The 16,426-nt window shown below is 37.7% G+C and overlaps 1 protein-coding gene across 6 annotated transcripts in view; it reads left to right on the forward strand.

Annotated features, from left to right (window-relative positions):
- Positions 1-14,811, forward strand: part of NADK2 (NAD kinase 2, mitochondrial) — a 367,514-nt gene extending 352,703 nt beyond the window's left edge. For 5 of the 6 annotated variants that reach the window (XM_049796491.1, XM_049796492.1, XM_049796490.1 and 2 more), the window contains exons 5-12: positions 32-115; positions 2,586-2,722; positions 3,759-3,837; positions 6,191-6,334; positions 8,527-8,582; positions 8,666-8,719; positions 9,177-9,300; positions 11,978-14,811. In XM_049796491.1, the coding sequence (XP_049652448.1) occupies positions 32-115; positions 2,586-2,722; positions 3,759-3,837; positions 6,191-6,334; positions 8,527-8,582; positions 8,666-8,719; positions 9,177-9,300; positions 11,978-12,116 (817 nt within the window). In that variant the 3' untranslated portion in view covers positions 12,117-14,811. The remainder of the gene's footprint in view (positions 1-31; positions 116-2,585; positions 2,723-3,758; positions 3,838-6,190; positions 6,335-8,526; positions 8,583-8,665; positions 8,720-9,176; positions 9,301-11,977) is intronic. The other variant, XM_049796488.1, reaches the window with a different exon arrangement.
- Positions 14,812-16,426: the final 1,615 nt, after the last annotated feature.

The raw sequence follows: 16,426 nt of genomic DNA on the forward strand, positions 1-16,426 counted from the left end.
TGTCATTTTCATTGTCCTTTTTTGCTACCAGATCGGAAGGTCACTTATGCTTGCCTGTGAGATACACGCACTCATTCCCTGAAGCACTACAGAAGCTTTATCGTGGTGAGTTCAGGTAGGATTCACTGATCTTTGGTTTTCCAAAACGTATTATGATTGGAAAATACTTAATGATGTGCAATTCCTAAGGAGTAGACGATGCTTAGTAAAATCTTAATGTCTCAAATCATGAATCCTGTGTAGACGTTCACCATGTTGAAATATGGGTTTGTGGTCAAGAGTGAGATTGGAATGCAAAGGATAAAATTGCCAGTTCCAGCAAAAAGACTTTTGTCATGGCCTTCAATAATTGCTTTTCTTTTCTGACTTAGCAAATTCATAAATGAGCAACTGCGTTCTTGTAAAGGGTGTATTGCTTTACATATTTTAACACTTGAAAGCATATGTAGTACTGTGATGGGCCATACTAATAGAAGCTAATGAAGCCTATACAGTTAGGAAGTGGTCAGTGTGTTGCATTTGGGGTTTTGGTGATTAAGGTAAAGTGGTTTCAATTTTTGTAAACAGATTAGTGTAAGGCAAAGCTTTTCTTTATGCTGAAGATAGCTTGATATTTTCAATACTGGCTATTCTTAAAATAGAAGAATCTCTCTTGAATTTAGAAGAAAGCAAGCTGAATTTTAAAGGACAGACTAGGGAAGAGTTTTTTAATAACTATTTAAAAAGAGACATTGTTCTGTGGTGTATTAACATTCCAGAATACTTCTACAATGGCAAACCATCAAACAGAAAGAAATCGTTCATGTGAAAATATATTGCAGTTGGGTTTTTTTTATACTTCTAGCATATTTAATTTGTAGCTTGAAGTCTAACTGTATTTGTGCTATAGAAAAGTTCTGAAATGAGGTGAATAGAGTCATCAGGATTGATTATAAATAACTGAAGGGGTTTCAATAGGTATTGCTAAATGAAAAGGTACTTTCAACTCACATGTTCTGAGACTTCGAAAACAGAAGCTTTTAACTACCCATCATGCTAAGTTGCTTAGGTAGAGCTGGTAGTGCTAATATAGGGAGCATCCCTTGATAATCTAGGCACTGCCAATGTTTTGCTGGATGCCATGTTATATTTTTGTTGCTGACACTCCTGTTGTTGTTCATTGTGGAGTTGAAGCATCAACCACAGTAAAACAGAAAGGATCTCCCTGGTTATTTTTCCAGAATAATAGGAATTGATATTCCTAAGCAATGACCTGAGCGGGTGTTTCACTTGGCAGTTCTCAGATTTATTTGGCCCTAAGGAAACTTCAGAATAGGTGGGTAACTGGATCAGCCTGTCTGGAAGAGCTTCTGGTGGCTCAGATTTGCCTAAATATGGTGAGGTGCCAGAGACTGGAAAAGGGGGTTTGTCTTTTCCCCTTATCCTTGAAGCGTGTGTCAGTGCAACAATCTGTGTAAGCACTTACCTTGTAGTCCTGTGAAACAACCAACATTATTGATTTATAAAGGACAAACTATAGCAGGCTACCCATGTTTCTTTTTTTGATGGTCAATGGTGTAACAGGATCTCAGAACAGGGGTATAATAGGGGTACAGTCCCATTTTCTAATGTTGTAGGGCTTTTGACATGTCCTAGCAGGAGTATTATAAGGAGGCTAGCATAATGATACTCATTGTGTGCTGTCTGTCTGACTACCTAAAACCATGCTTGGAATTTAAGGGCGGATAGGTAGTTATACTAAGGATGTGTTGAATGAGGCTGTACAAGGATGACAAGGAGGAAAAACTAGTAGTCATATAAAGCGTAAGTCTTCCTTGCTGTAGTATCAGGAACCGTGTAAGCTGGTTACTGTCACCCAGATATCAACAGTATGAACTGAGAAAAGATGTGCTCATAACACTCCCTTGTGATTTGCTTTCTTAATCAAAACTGCTATTACTATTTTGTTTTATACAATGTCTAAATTGTACGAGGAAAAAGGAATTTATGCCTCTTCTAGGAAAAAATAAAAAATCTGAATGCTGTAACAGCTTAAGGAAGAATGACTTTTACATCCTTCTCTTTCTTCATTTGAATTCCTCTTAAGCATCCTAAACTTCCTAGCCGAGGAGAGATTCTTAAAATGAGAGGTTACTTGTGACCCTTTTGTATAAAGGGATGGGTAGAGCTGCTATTCTGGACATCTACAAATACAAACAAAAGATGGTAAAAATACAGCAGGTATTGCTATATAAATTCCTGAGAGCTTGTTCTCAAAATTATAGCATCAGTCATGAATTCCCAATTTAGGATCTCATGCTTAAAAAGATCAGTTTTCTATACTGTTTGTAGACTACTTCTGGCCAGTGTCCTCTTAGTTTACACATTCAAAAAACATTAGGTAGCAAATTGGTAAGTGTACTTACAATTTAGTATGATTAACTCTCTAAATTTTGAAATGATAGTGGAAGTGTGAAATGTGACTTTGAATATATCTAACTTTTAATCTTTAGATGCTCTGCTTTAAGAGTGAAGACACTCTGATTCTATCTAATTCAGTAATGAATATTTCAGCTACTGATACCAACTTCTTTCTCCTCTCTAAGGTGGCAGTGGCGGCAAAGAATCCGACTGTATCTTGAAGGAACTGGTATTAACCCAACCCCTGTAGATTTACATGAACAGCAGCTAAGCCAAGAGCAACACAGCAGGGCTCACATAAGTGAAAGATTCCAGGATCAAAGTAGGTTAAAATCTGACAAGAATATAATCACTTTGCTATGATAACTCGGAATAGGAAATAGAGATTTATAAGAATTTGAGTCTTTGAAGTCTGGTTGTCATATTTGAGAGGCAGGGAGAGACAGCTTTTGTTAGCTGACGACCCAGATTAAGGTTTTTTAGAAAAGAGTATTTTTTGTTTCTATATGTTTATTCTGGACTGTACGCTTAGAACCAGTTTTACTATTAACAGTTAATTTAGAGATGTTTTTAAATAGTATTATCTGCTGGCAAAATACCTGAACTTTTTTAAAATGCTGTCTCTTAGGGTTACTGTAGGTTGGGGGTTACTACATGAACATTTTACCGTGTGTTCAGCTGTTCCACACTAAAAGCGTGTGTGCGTGTCTGCGCACTCTTAACTTCTGCTAAATTTGAGGTAGGTTGCTTCACAATTGAAAAAGCTGGTCACAGACTGCCAGCCATCAAATGAAAAACTAGAAGTGAGAATCTCTCCCTGGATAATTCTTCCGTCATCAGACACCTTTGACTGTTTTCTTTATGATGGATTGAGTATGCATGATTCTATCCTTAACCTGTGTCTAGCACTGCATTTCCTCACTGAGCCATCCTTAGTCAACATGAATGATTTGTTAATCCCCCTTCATTACCCTGTGGTATAAAGTCTAATTCTTTGAACTTTATCAGAAATGTCTGTTAAGTCACTGTCAGTGAATTTAACTAGGGTGGAAGAGTGACTGACAGAAGAGAAGACTTCAATCTGCCTGGTTGCCCATGAGTTTTCAGGGAAAGCAATATCTGAACGTAAGTGTCATTGCCTTATTGACCTTGGTTCAAATATTTGTAGTCTCCAGTAAAGAACAGTGACTGGCTACAGACTGAATCAGTGAAAAATTGAGTCCTTGAAGAAAATGGAGCACTAGGTCTAGAATACAAACCCAGGCAGCAGAGTGTGTCCTTCAGTGAGTTGTGGATTGTTTTTGAAAATTTGGGATTTAGAACCATGATTCAAAACTTGTTATATTCATTATCTGCAGGATCTGACATTTCTGGTCCACATCTTTTACCAGTGAGAGCACTCAATGAAGTCTTCATTGGGGAATCTCTTTCATCCAGGTATGTTTAATTATTTGTTGTTGCAGCAAGGCACAATTGACTTCATTTCTTTTTATGACATTGCAATGGACAATCAGTGATGGGATGTCTTTGCTGTCAGTTTTAGTTCTAGTGCATGATTATATAACACTGATTGTATTGTTGCTGATTACAAAGTGTATTTTCAGAGATGTAAGTGTAGTGATGTTAATTTCTGGTTTTCCACCTTCCTGTCTGGCCATTCTTTCATCATTATTCCTGGCGGTTTTCTTTCCTCCTCATTGTTTTTGTCTTTTCTTGGTTAGTTCTTATGTAACCAAATGCCTTCGGTTACCAACGTTATAGTGGATTGCAGATTTAAATGTCTGTCATTAAACTTCCTCCTCTCTTGCATCTCTTCTGAAGTATCTTTTCATAAGCTTTTAGCATGACCAAGCAGAAATAGCTTTTTAGCATGACCAAGTACTTGTTTCCCTGCCTCTCTGTCATTAGATGCAAAGGTATCAGCCTGCCTTTAGCAGAAGCTTTGTTATTGTGGGAAAACACTTATCTCTTTGTTTTAAGAAATGAGTTTGTATCAAATCCTGGTACTGTATTATTCAGGATACACTTAACTGTCATTTCTGTCCTGAAGATCAATGCATTTCTGCCAGCCAAACAGTAACAAGAAGGATGTGGGGAATGTGACTGGGGCTGTGGGAAAGGAATTAAAACCTGATCCTTGGTCAGGATTTGGCCAAACTTTTACTTGTATTTTATATCCCTTTTCCCTTTATTCTGTATCTTTTTTTTTTTTTTAACTTTAGAGTGTAACATCTTCTTGTGTTTGTACAGTGCCTGGGACACTGTGATTGCTGCTGGAAACAGTATAAATGTTCCATGAGTGCTTTATCTTCCATCTGGACTGCAGCCTCAGACTGGCAGAAGGAATTAGTCTCAAAGAGATACAAATTTTGCTCTCTACTAAATCAAACCTAATTTTTTCAAGATTCTAAAAAGTTTCTTTAACATACAGTGATAGAGAAACACAAAGCTGCTTTCCAACACTTTATAATAGCTCTCTACTTCTGTGTCACAAATACAGTGTGCTCTTTGGTTCCAGTATATTTGAGAAGCATTGAGAAACACAATGCCTGTAGGAACAAATCTCTAGTAATAAATATTGTGTTAATAGGACCTTACACTTGAAGACTTAAATAATGATGTCACATGGATGAATCTTCTGTAAGGTTCAAATACACAAGTCTGCTATATATTAAGACAAAATGACTCTAAGTGCTTCTTCCAAGGTATTATTCTGCATGTCAGTTAAGAAAACAAGGAAGTTGAAGGAAAAAACCCCCACCTTTCATACCCAGCTTGCAAAAATTATCTTAAACTGAATCAAGTTGTGCACCTGTATTCTTAATTTGCTTGAAGTTCTTTCATCTTCCCATCTTCTCAAGAGTGAGTACACAAAATGCCCTCAGTTACTAAGAGTCTAAACTGTTTGACACCAAATACTCAAGAGGTATTTTCCTAGTTGATCCAGACTTAAACATTCATCACCTAAACCAGCTGTGCTGCTTTTTCTAAGAAAGGTGAAACTCAGTCATGTTGAATACAGTGAATGTGGTGTTTTTCTAAGAGGGTAACAGTTAGTCTGAAGACTGTCCTATACTGCTTGAATTAGGCACAATGAACATCAACAACTTTAGTTCATAAATATTCCCCTGGATGTTCTGAAGCTTACAGAGAGAGACTGTCCAGTCTCGCTAGGCCTAACATTAGGAATCCCCTGATATATGAATAATACCATGCAGAATGATGATTGTGCCCCAAGACTTATTACATCGGAGTTTTAGGAAGAATTTGACCTGGAGAGAAAAGTAAGCCTGCTGACTGTTGTAAACTAAAACTGTTCATGAAGAATCACAGTGGATTTTTAATTACTGAAGTGAGCAAGAATTCAGCTTGAAGCCATGCTATTACTTACTGACGTTGGAGTGCCTTACCTCTTAGAATTCCTTGATGTAATTTTATGAGACCCAATTACAGCATAAACATTGTTTTTCGGTAGTTCAACAATTAATGCAAGTAAGGTAATGTATTTGTAGTTTCATTTTTAAGTCCAGCAAACCCTGCCTGTATACAAAGCTATTCCCAGGTGAATTGTGCATAATTTAATAAGAAAAGTGGCTGCAGAAAAACTGCCTAAAAGTTCATGCTGCAAATCTCTTTTGTCCTTTATAAAACCTGCTATGAAACAGTGAATCAAAAGTGGCTGCCAAATCGGAAACACTGTGCAAAGCCTGTGAAATTGTCATCCAGATTTGAAACTAGCCCCTCTAAATTTTTATGTACCTGATAAGGCTGTGTGTTCTGTCTTATTCAGGGAGAACTTTAAGTCCTGCAAACCCAGTTTTAAATTCTCGCTTCATAGGGCCTCGTATTATGAGATATCAGTTGATGATGGTCCTTGGGAAAAACAGAAGAGTTCAGGGCTTAATGTGTGTACTGGAACAGGATCAAAAGCATGGTAAGTACATGTTCCTGCTTTGATAGAAAATATCACTTCAGATAAGCTAGATAGACCTATTTTGCTTAAGCATCTTGTCCATACTGAGACTCTCTTGTGCCATGGGTAAGTCAATGCATGTCAGTTATGTCCAAATACTCTCGCTGTCGGTATGGTTCAAAGCTCTCAGGTGTCTGAGAAGAGCAGAGCACCCCTCACTTCTAGGTATGGAGAGAGGAGTTGAAAGGGTGAGGAGCTGAGGCGTTGAGAGAGAAGTTTACCTTAGGTGTGATTTTGGTGATGCATGCTGCACATGGAGATGAATGGTTGGGGGTGGTGAGGGAACAAGATTTCTGCTTGGACTTGCAGAGCATATTGGGAGGATCTCTGAACTACTCTTGTGGGCTAAAATTAAAATGCTTGCATGAAGTAGCTGAGAAAACTTATAAAAATCTAAGCTCTAAGAAGAATGGGAAAACATGTACTTGGAAACAGTGTTGTGTTCTCTAGCTCACCTACTGCCCATTCTCCTTCCAAGCCTCTTGCCTCTTTCAGACTTAATTGAAAGGGCACCAGTCTCTTTGCCAAAATATTCCCATTAAACAAAGATGGGCATATCTAAGCAGAGCTGTGCTAGCTTAATCAAAGGGGTAAATTATCTTAAATTCAGTTTAAACAAGCTGCAGTACTGCATGTAAGTCTAATCAATTTAGTTTTGAGATGTGAAAGATGAGTACAGTGAGAGCCTCTTTCATTTGGAAATCTGGCTGTGCTTATAGTTTCAAGTTGTACAACAGGCCCAGGATTTACGTGGCAGGCTACGATGAACTAAAACTGAAGCTTTTAATGAAATTCAGAAATGAATATTCATGCTGTAACCATGGTTACTGGGTTTTACTCTTCATTGTAATTCAGAATTTTGTATTCAGTCAGCATAACTTAGTCCTGTAGGCTGCCAAGGATGAAATTGGCAGACTCCTAGGGGAACTTTCCTAGTGTTCAGTACCTTGGGAATGTACAGTCTTAGTTCAAAGCTGTTCTTATGCATTTCATTTGCTTATACACTCTGTACTGAGCAATCTCAGAACCAGGGAGTGAACTCCAGGATTTCCCATCTCCATTGCTGTAATTAGTGTGTACTGCTGAACTTCTCTAAACTGATGCCAAGCCTCAGTGGAGTGATCTTCCTTAGCCTGTGGTTTAGGGGCTTTCCTGGGATTTCAGACCTCCTGGGACTGAGAGGCATTTAAATGTTAAAGTGCCTCCTTCAGCTGCCAAAACTTGAATAAAAGGCTATCTATTTGAGAGGGAGAACAATTTCAAACTGCATCTCAGTTTCTTGCTAGCATCTGCTTAGGCTTGCAGGTAAGCATAAGTGTAAGACAAGAGCCTTGGACAACCACCCTCAGCAGCTCTGTAGTCTGTTAGATGTACAGTGGATGTCTGTTGCAGTCTGAGGTGTTTTACTGCCATGACAGAAGTGCTGGACTGAGGATTTTAAAGCTGTATTGAGACCTGGACAACTGAGATGTTCGTCGTACTGCTGCACAGAAACTGTGATTAGTACCTAATGCCTTTGGAGCCTGGGCACAGGAAGGAGACTTTTTTTGAGTTTAGACTTGGTTCACACTGAGGCTTTATGCTGACTTCTTGTGCATCCAAGTGTGGCAAATGCAAAAGTGTCTGATCTGACTGTTTCTTTTCTATATACACCGATTCTTGTGAGATTCAAGTCCACACCTTAGGGTACAGACAAAGTGGCATAATATTTGTAAAAAAGTGTCGGGTCCCATCAGTGAGAACTAACGGAAGGAATTAATTAGCAAGAGATGGATAGAAGGGATAAGAACACAATCTGTAGAAGTGTCATGCTTCAGTTTTTTTAATGCAGGCTTAAATCAGCAATTATTGGTGTTTTAAGGCAGGAGGATTATTGATAAGGAGACTACATGCTCTTCTTTCCTGAAGACTTCACTTAATGGATTATTACGGTTTGCAAAGCCACAGGTAGATGTCAAACCAAGAGTTAATTTAAGGCATTATTTTGAAGAAACTGATGTCATGTCACACTTAATAGCATTCTTTTTTTTTTTTTCTTCCTCATGTTAAACACAGTTCTTCATCTGTATGCAAGATTTTTTTGTTTTGGTTTTGTTTTGTTTTGCTACCAAGTTGTATTGATTAGCAAATGAGACTTCTACTTCTCTGTCTAGGTCCTATAACATTAACAAGGTAGCACATCAAGCTGTTGAAGAGATCCTTAAGATCGGTGAGTGAACAGTGTGGCATTACTGGCCAAGTTTATAGAAAGATACACCTATCTAATTGGGGCTCTTTCTCTTGGCTCAACAGCTAAAAAGCATGGAAGTTTGACTATGCCATTGAACACGGAACTAGTACAAAAAGGTTAGTGAAAAAAGCATGATTTCTTTAAGGTTTCTTAACTTTGACTAGTTCATTTTGTTTGTACTCATACTCAGCACTGCTTTTGGTATTTTAGCACTCTTGCAATATTAGTCTTTCTTACAAACATTATTTAGGCACCTTTGGTGAAAAATGTCTGACCTGATATGAAGGCACTTTATTAGACTTTAGTATGTATAGATCTACAGGAGAGTTTCATTTCTAAGATTGGAGACACTTAATCACCTGAAGAGAGCTGTTGAGTATTCGTCATGCAATAGAACTGAAGGGAATCTTCTGTAAAATTAATTTTTTTTTTTGCAAGTGAAGGCTATTAAACATCTGGGAAGACTCAATATTCCCTCTTGGTAGGGAGGCTGCTCTTTCCTGGAGGAATGCATGTTTCTGAGAATAACTGATTTTCTCTGGAAAAACTAATGGCTGATTTCTCTATTTACAGTAACAAATGATTACAATGAGTCCCTGCTCTACAGTCCAGAAGAACCAAAGATGTTTTTCAGTATTCGAGAACCTATTGTAAACAGAGTTTTCTCAAGTAGCAGGCAGCGTGGCTTCTCTTCAAAGTAAGTGTTGGCTGTAGCAGTCACTGGAGAGTTATTTAATTCTGTGTATTTGTCAAAGTACGAGTAATCCAGGAGTTTCCCTTGAAGTGTTTCAACATCCAGCTTGTGTTTTGAGGGGCTCAAGTATTGTTCTCATAACAACAGGAAGAAAAAGTTTCCAAGTTGTGTTATGCCTTTTTAATGTTTGATCCATGCATAATCTTGCAGAATAAAAGAATCTCACTGTGCCCAGTTTTGGGCGTGTGCCATTTGCCTCAGTATGAGACACAGGCATTGACAAACTGGAGTGAATTCAGGAAAGGGCCACTGAGATGATTAGGGGGCCAAAAAACATGTATAAAGGAGAGCCTCAAATGGTGCTTTTGTTTAGCCTGGAGGAGACAAGACTAAGCAGGGTGGATCCAGTTAACTCAGGAGACTGAGTTAAAGTCTTTTCAGAGCAGAGGCAACAGCCATGATGTTTATAGGATGTACGATTCTGATAAAAAAGGGGAATTCCTTTTCACAGCAAGAATGGTCAGGCAGTAGAACAGGTTGCCCAGAGACTGCTATCGCTGTCCTTGGAGGTACTCAAAACTTGTCTGGGCAAGGCCCTAAGCAACCTAATCTGTCTTTGAAGTAAGGCCTGCTTTGAGTGGAAGGTTGGACTAGATGCCCCTCCAAACTAAATTATTTGGTAATTCAGTCATTTTAACTTAGGGCACTTGCTCCAGGGGAGGTTTAGATTAGATATTAGGAAAAATTTCTTCACCGAAAGGGTTGTCAGGCATTGGAACAGGCTGCCCAGGGAAGTGGTTGAGTCACCATCCCTGGAGATATTTAAAAGATGTGTAGACATGGTGCTTAGTGGCGTGGTTTAGTGGTGGACTTGGCAGTGTAGATGAGCGGTTGGACTTGATGATCTCAAATGTCTTTTGCAACCTCAATGATTCTACGATTTTGTGATTTTTCTGGAGCTTGCCACAATTAAATATAAACACATGCTACTGTTAGTTATATATTCAGAATAGCTATGCTGAGAACAATACAGTATCTCAGTATTAATTAAATGTTAATTCAACATTTTATATCAAAACAAATGCCTATAGGAGCTCTGACTCAAAGAAGACCCAAGTTCTCCTCCTTTTGAGCCACATCAGTGTTACAACATTTTATGACCTAGTAATAAAGGACATCTCTGGCTACTGTGACTAAATTTTACATATTTGATGCCCACTGTGGATGTGTCATGTCTTTAAATGTTTACTGCTTTATAGTCATTTGAATGTGGGAGTTCTTGAGTAAATCTTAAGAGATAGTAATGAGGAGAGGTTAAAATAGGAGCAAATAGCTGCATTTTCATCCATGGATTCTACAGGACTAAGTCTTGTCTTATTTGGAGTCCTCAGCATGGGATATACTATAAAAACTATACTGGAACTACAAATGTCTGCATACTTATGAGGGATATCTGCCCATTTTTCCTCTTTTAGGTAGAATTTGCTGCCTGTCACAGTTGATCTTTAGCTCTTGATACTAGACACCTCCCCATTGCTGTTCTGTATCTGACATAGTAGCTACCCAGAATGAAATGGAGGAGTAGAACATGCTTCCACATTCTTCTGCAGTGTCCAGACTTGGCTGTGTTTTAGTCACGCACAGGCCAATTAAGCTTTGACACTGTGGCTGTGCTTCCAAGCTTTTCATATTTGTGAAAGATGTGTCTTCCTGAAAATGTAAGTCACTTGATAATTGTTGATTAAATTTTGGAGATCAAAATATTGTCTAGATCAAAGCCTAAGCCAGAAGCAATCAAGCATATCCATATGAGACTGCAGTCTTGCAGCTGCTTTGGCGTAACTATTTGTTCCCGTCTAGCAATATGAAAAAAGTTTGAAGGACTCTTTATTTAATAGTGTTCTCACTTTCCACATATGTGAAAGGACGAATTCAAATGGTTGAGTCAGTTTTCCGTTTAAAGGTAAGCGAAGAGGAAGATGGTTAGTAGCTCTATTCTGTCTTGTCCAGCTTTAGAAGACCCACCTTAAATTTTATAAGCTTAAATTTATTAGCTTAAAGATATAGTAGTCAAACTCTAATATTGACAGTAATATGCTGCAATATCCATTTATGATGTTGCCTGACAAGCATTCTGATCTTCAACTTTGTTTGAAATGACATTCCCTTCTCTCTGTGAATGACTCATGTAACAAAATAGACTGTATTAATATCTAAATTATTTGAATCTTAAGCATTAATAGTTGAAACCGCATGTTCTACTTAACATGAAGACCATACATTAGAATCCTAAGTCAACTGAAAACTTTTCTGTGAAAGATTAAGTAAATCACTATTAAATGGGATCATCAGTAGCTTTCTTTGAAAAATACACCTAAACTGCAGCTTTTGGTATCAAGTGTTATGTTATAGGCTGTTCTTAGACTCTTGGAGCAATAGTGTCCATTTGAACAAGTCCTTAAGTCTTCTCTGGACTCACTGCTAAGTCTATACAAAGTACTGATAGGTTGGGGGGATTCTGGTGCTTAGTAGTACACTAAATTCTTCTCTAAGAAGAAGCATTAAGCATTTACTGACTCACACAAAGGAATGTTCAAGAACCAGTCTTACTGTTCAGATAAATGAAATACTTAATTTTTTTAAGCTATTTCGTGAAAACTTATTTTTTGGGTTTTTGCAGAGTCTGTGTCCGTTCCCGTTGTTGGGATGCATGTATGGTTGTAGATGGAGGAACATCTTTTGAGTTCAATGATGGGGCGATAGCTTCAATAATGATCGATACAGAGGATGCACTGTGCACTGTTCTGCTGGAAGAATGAAGGACCCTAGCATCTTCTGCTGAAACAATTCTGGATCCAGAGAGGGAACTCCTGGAGATAGACAGCACATCACAATGCTGCATTATGTTGGAAGTAGGCCTTTTTGTATGCAAAAGCATTCGGAAGAAGCTTGAGATGCTTTTCATTCCTTTGGGTTGGGGAAACCTTAGCCTGATATTTAAGCTCTTTTTGTGTCTGCTGGAAAAGAAATGTATCCGAAGTCTTACCTCTAACTTCAGTGAAAATTGACATTTTAACCTCTAAGGCAAGCATGGAAGAACAGGTAGATGGATTCAAGTATTAAGTCAGTAGCATTAAATATTCAGATGTACAGTTTTTGTAGTAACAGTCTGCGACTGATGAAACTAAACACCTTCATACATACACTTTTGTAGAAAAGTTGACTGTCAATCTAGCAATTTGATGAAAGGATATATAGATTTTCGTAAATCCTGATGTTGACATAATAGAAATGGAAATACAAACCTTTTGTATGCTTTTCAAAAATTTTACAACTTTGTAGTTTCATACAACTTGTGACAATTTTTTTTTTCTCTTCCAGTATTTTTTCTACTTTGTAGATTTACATCAGAAGTAAAAGTCTGGTTTAGTCACATCTTGAATGAGGTAGCTCTTACCTTTTCTCTTTGGCTAGAGAGGGACTTGAAACCCAAGGGTTTTCTTGAGCCCTTTAATAGGACTATACAAACTATAGAAAACATGATGAAGTATGATATACTTCTTCACTGGATGGATTAGCTGGCTAGCAGGCGTTCAGTTGCAGTAGTGCACGTAGGTGGCTAATCATTAAGAAAGGTATTTGGCCTTATTAAGTTGAATGGTTTGGAATTTTATGTTCTGAATTTCTTTATAATTGAAGAAGAATGAGATGTGCTGGGTGCTAGTAACGGGAGCGCAAGTTAATACCTGTATCTCTCGCAATTTTCCAAGTATGTGTTTTTAACTTCCCCAGCAATCTTGAAGTCCTATGCTGAATTCTACTGATATTTAATTGGCAACAAATTAATTTTAATTTTACATGCCTCTGATCATGTGTTAGGTAAGCAAGTCAATAATAGGAAAAAAGCTCTGATTATAGAAGAGGAAGTTACTTTTTAGATAATGTTTTAGAGAAACTGTGAACTATGACTGCCCTTGAAAGTCTCTGCTGATAATTGCATAGATGGGAGGGCAGAATTTGGCAAAATGAAGATTGCTACAACAGGAACTTTTATGCTACATGACTTGAAACAAATGGGTTTTGTCCTGTCTACTACAGATCTATTTCCAAAAGTGAGTTTTCTTCAAAATACTTTTGAATGAAGAGACTTCTGAAACAGATGTTCTCAGGTCTAATGGAAATGTTCTCCAGTGTGGCCAATCAGTGTATTTATTGCCAACCACAAAATGTAAACTGATCTTATAGGTGGAGGAAATGGATAAAGGATTTTTTCCTTCTACTACTTAAGTGTTCGTATTCACTCTAAACCAGAATTTAGAGGAAATTTATTTGACCAGACCGTTCAATTCTAGGAAAATGTGATACTGATGGAGCTTTTTGAATAAGCTAGCACTGTTTGTGTAGATTTCACCTTTTAAGTGTGCTGCAGATTGAGTTATTTACACTGTTTGCTTGAGTTATCATGATTATACACCAGAAGGGGAAAATGAAAGTAGCCAAATACTCTTTCAAAACTTGGTAATTTCAGGAACTATCAGAATAAAGCTCTTAATGTCTAAAATAATCTGCAAAAGTGGTCTAAAGGTAAGGATGCAAAAGACTAATCTTTCTTTACAAAGTTGGCTGCACAGAGACTAGGGTGTTTTAGTTATTCCTAATCCATCTGTAACCAGCTAAGGATGGTTTATGTGCCTCTGTCTAGTATACTAGTCAATATGCTGTTAAGATTCAAAAAAACCTAAACAACCCACCAACACCATTAACACTAATTTATGACTTCCTAGGACTTTGCTACTGTATTAGATGAGAGGTTTAGGTATTGAAAGGATCCTTGAATACCTGCATAGACAAATTTACTGCAGAAACTCTGTCCCTGACTTACTTAGAAACATTTGCGTGCTGGAGACTGATTAGTCTGATCAGGGTGCATACCTCTTAAAGATGCCTGTCATTCTTTATTATGAATGCTGAGACTAAAAGGCAATGTTTTCAGGCCCTACAGACCCAAAGTACGATCTGGTTTAGGGCTTAGTAAGAGATTTCACAGTCAAATTCCTAACTTACTCAGCAAACTAGAAACCTGACCTACTCATGAGTGGCCTCTACTGGTTTTGTCTATATTTAATCGCACTTCTATTGAAGCATTTACTGGTGAATGCTTAATTTAAATAACTAGGATGAATCAGAGATCTATAATAGATAAACAGTAAGCAAAGAATTGTAGAATCCTTTTTAAGGATCCTTTATCACAAAGGATTGCCATACAGACAACTTAACTGGTAGACAGTATTTTGTGACAGGACTGTGTTGGTTTAACACTGATTTCATCTGCCTGGACTGGCAGTGAACTCTGCACCTCTTCTACCTGCTGAATCAAATCCATGGTCTTTTCATTGAGGCCAGTCCACACTGTGTTCTGCTAAACTACACCTGTCATTCTTTTTTTTTTTTCTCCTTTTTTTCCAAAGTGGTGTTTATACATTATGTAATAAAAATAAAAAAACTTAACAGATAGCTTCAGCTGTCCTGTGCCTTATTTCAACTTTCAAGTGTTTCACGTGCTCAGCTTCTTGTCACTTACTGTGCAGTTTATTTTAAATAATGGTTTCTAAGCCTTCATGCTTTAGGCAAAATGCAGAGACTTACCTGTGTAGCTGTTTTTGGTATGGATTGCTCGGAGCTACCAAGTAACTTTTTTTACTTAGGAAAAGGTCAGTGGTGCGTCCAGTACAGCTGCCATCATAACCAACAGACAGAAACGTTTGTCCTCTTCCAACACTGAACCTGGTACTTAAACCAAGTTCAGGACTATTACTTCTAGCTAAAGCCATGCTACTCTCCCAATTCTGTACAGCGTTTTAAAGCACAGTCTATTAAATGCTAAATGTATTGGTGATAACACCCTGTCCTCTAAACCACCATTATTCAGACATTGCTTGTATAAATGTCATTTTTTCACCCATAACACAAAGGTTGTGGCAGGTCAGGGAAAGTGTTGTCCCATCCATCAGTTATTTTGTACAATATAGCAATTCCTTAGATCTTTACTAAATGCAAGAGAAGTTGTATGGAGTTATATTGTGCATAGGAAGAAGAAGCATTTACAATAGTGCTGTGCTGCAAAGAAGGTAATTTAAGGCATAAACCTAAGGCTGCAAACTGCAAAGCAGCAGAATATCCAGTATCCTCCAACCCCCCATACTTCTCCACTCCAACTTTCACAAGGTATGTTGTCCATTAACTCTTTGAAGGGGCACAAGCCCTTAGTGACCTAAGTGTTACGCTTGGTTAAATTTAATAAAAGACAACATACAACAGATTAACAAGACAATGCTGTATTTATTATACTATAGAAACTCAAGTTAAATATCAAATTGTAGTACTCGTACAATCTTTCCACAGTATTTAATATGTTCTGTATTACCAGGTACTTATTCCTGAACTCTTCCTCAGATTGAAATGGGGAACACGGTACCTATACAACAGCCCTACAGCAATGCTGTAGGCTAACCTCAAACATCCATGGGTAACCACCTGCTTGCTTACTGCGTGCATGGGAACAACAGCAGCATATTCATGCCCTACACAGGGTGAAAGTTCTACCCCTAGGACTTCTCAACTAACTTATACCTGCTGCAGCTTTCCAGGCTTATGCAAGAGGACCCTGATGATAAAGCTAGATCAAAGTTTTACTTAAAGTCATTACTTGTCCCTATCCTTAGTTTGGTTTTGGTTTTTTTTGACAGTGAATCAGCTTTTCATATATCTTTAAAAAAACAACACTAGACAGTAGTGGTTAGTGTTACAGGTACAAGAAGTGAAATGATACTACAAACATAAGCTGTTATAAAGGATAAACTGATGTATATTAACTGCACCAAAGCATCTCATCTATCAGCACTTTTATGCTGCAGTCACAGGTTTTGGGTTTGGTCTGAGATCTAGAACCATTTGCACCCTCCTGTAAGATTTCTGCCAATTTATCAGTTGCAGTTGAAATATCTTCTTATTTAAAGGAAGTAAGAGAACATTTCAAACAAGTTTTATCTGAGATCAACCTCACAGAAGCTACATTAAGGTTCTGTAATACTTGGAAAACTTAACACCACAACATGAAGCAATGATAACC

The sequence above is a fragment of the Accipiter gentilis genome, chromosome Z (genome assembly GCF_929443795.1).
Source record: "Accipiter gentilis chromosome Z, bAccGen1.1, whole genome shotgun sequence".
In the NCBI taxonomy this organism is placed as follows: Eukaryota; Metazoa; Chordata; class Aves; order Accipitriformes; family Accipitridae; genus Astur; species Astur gentilis.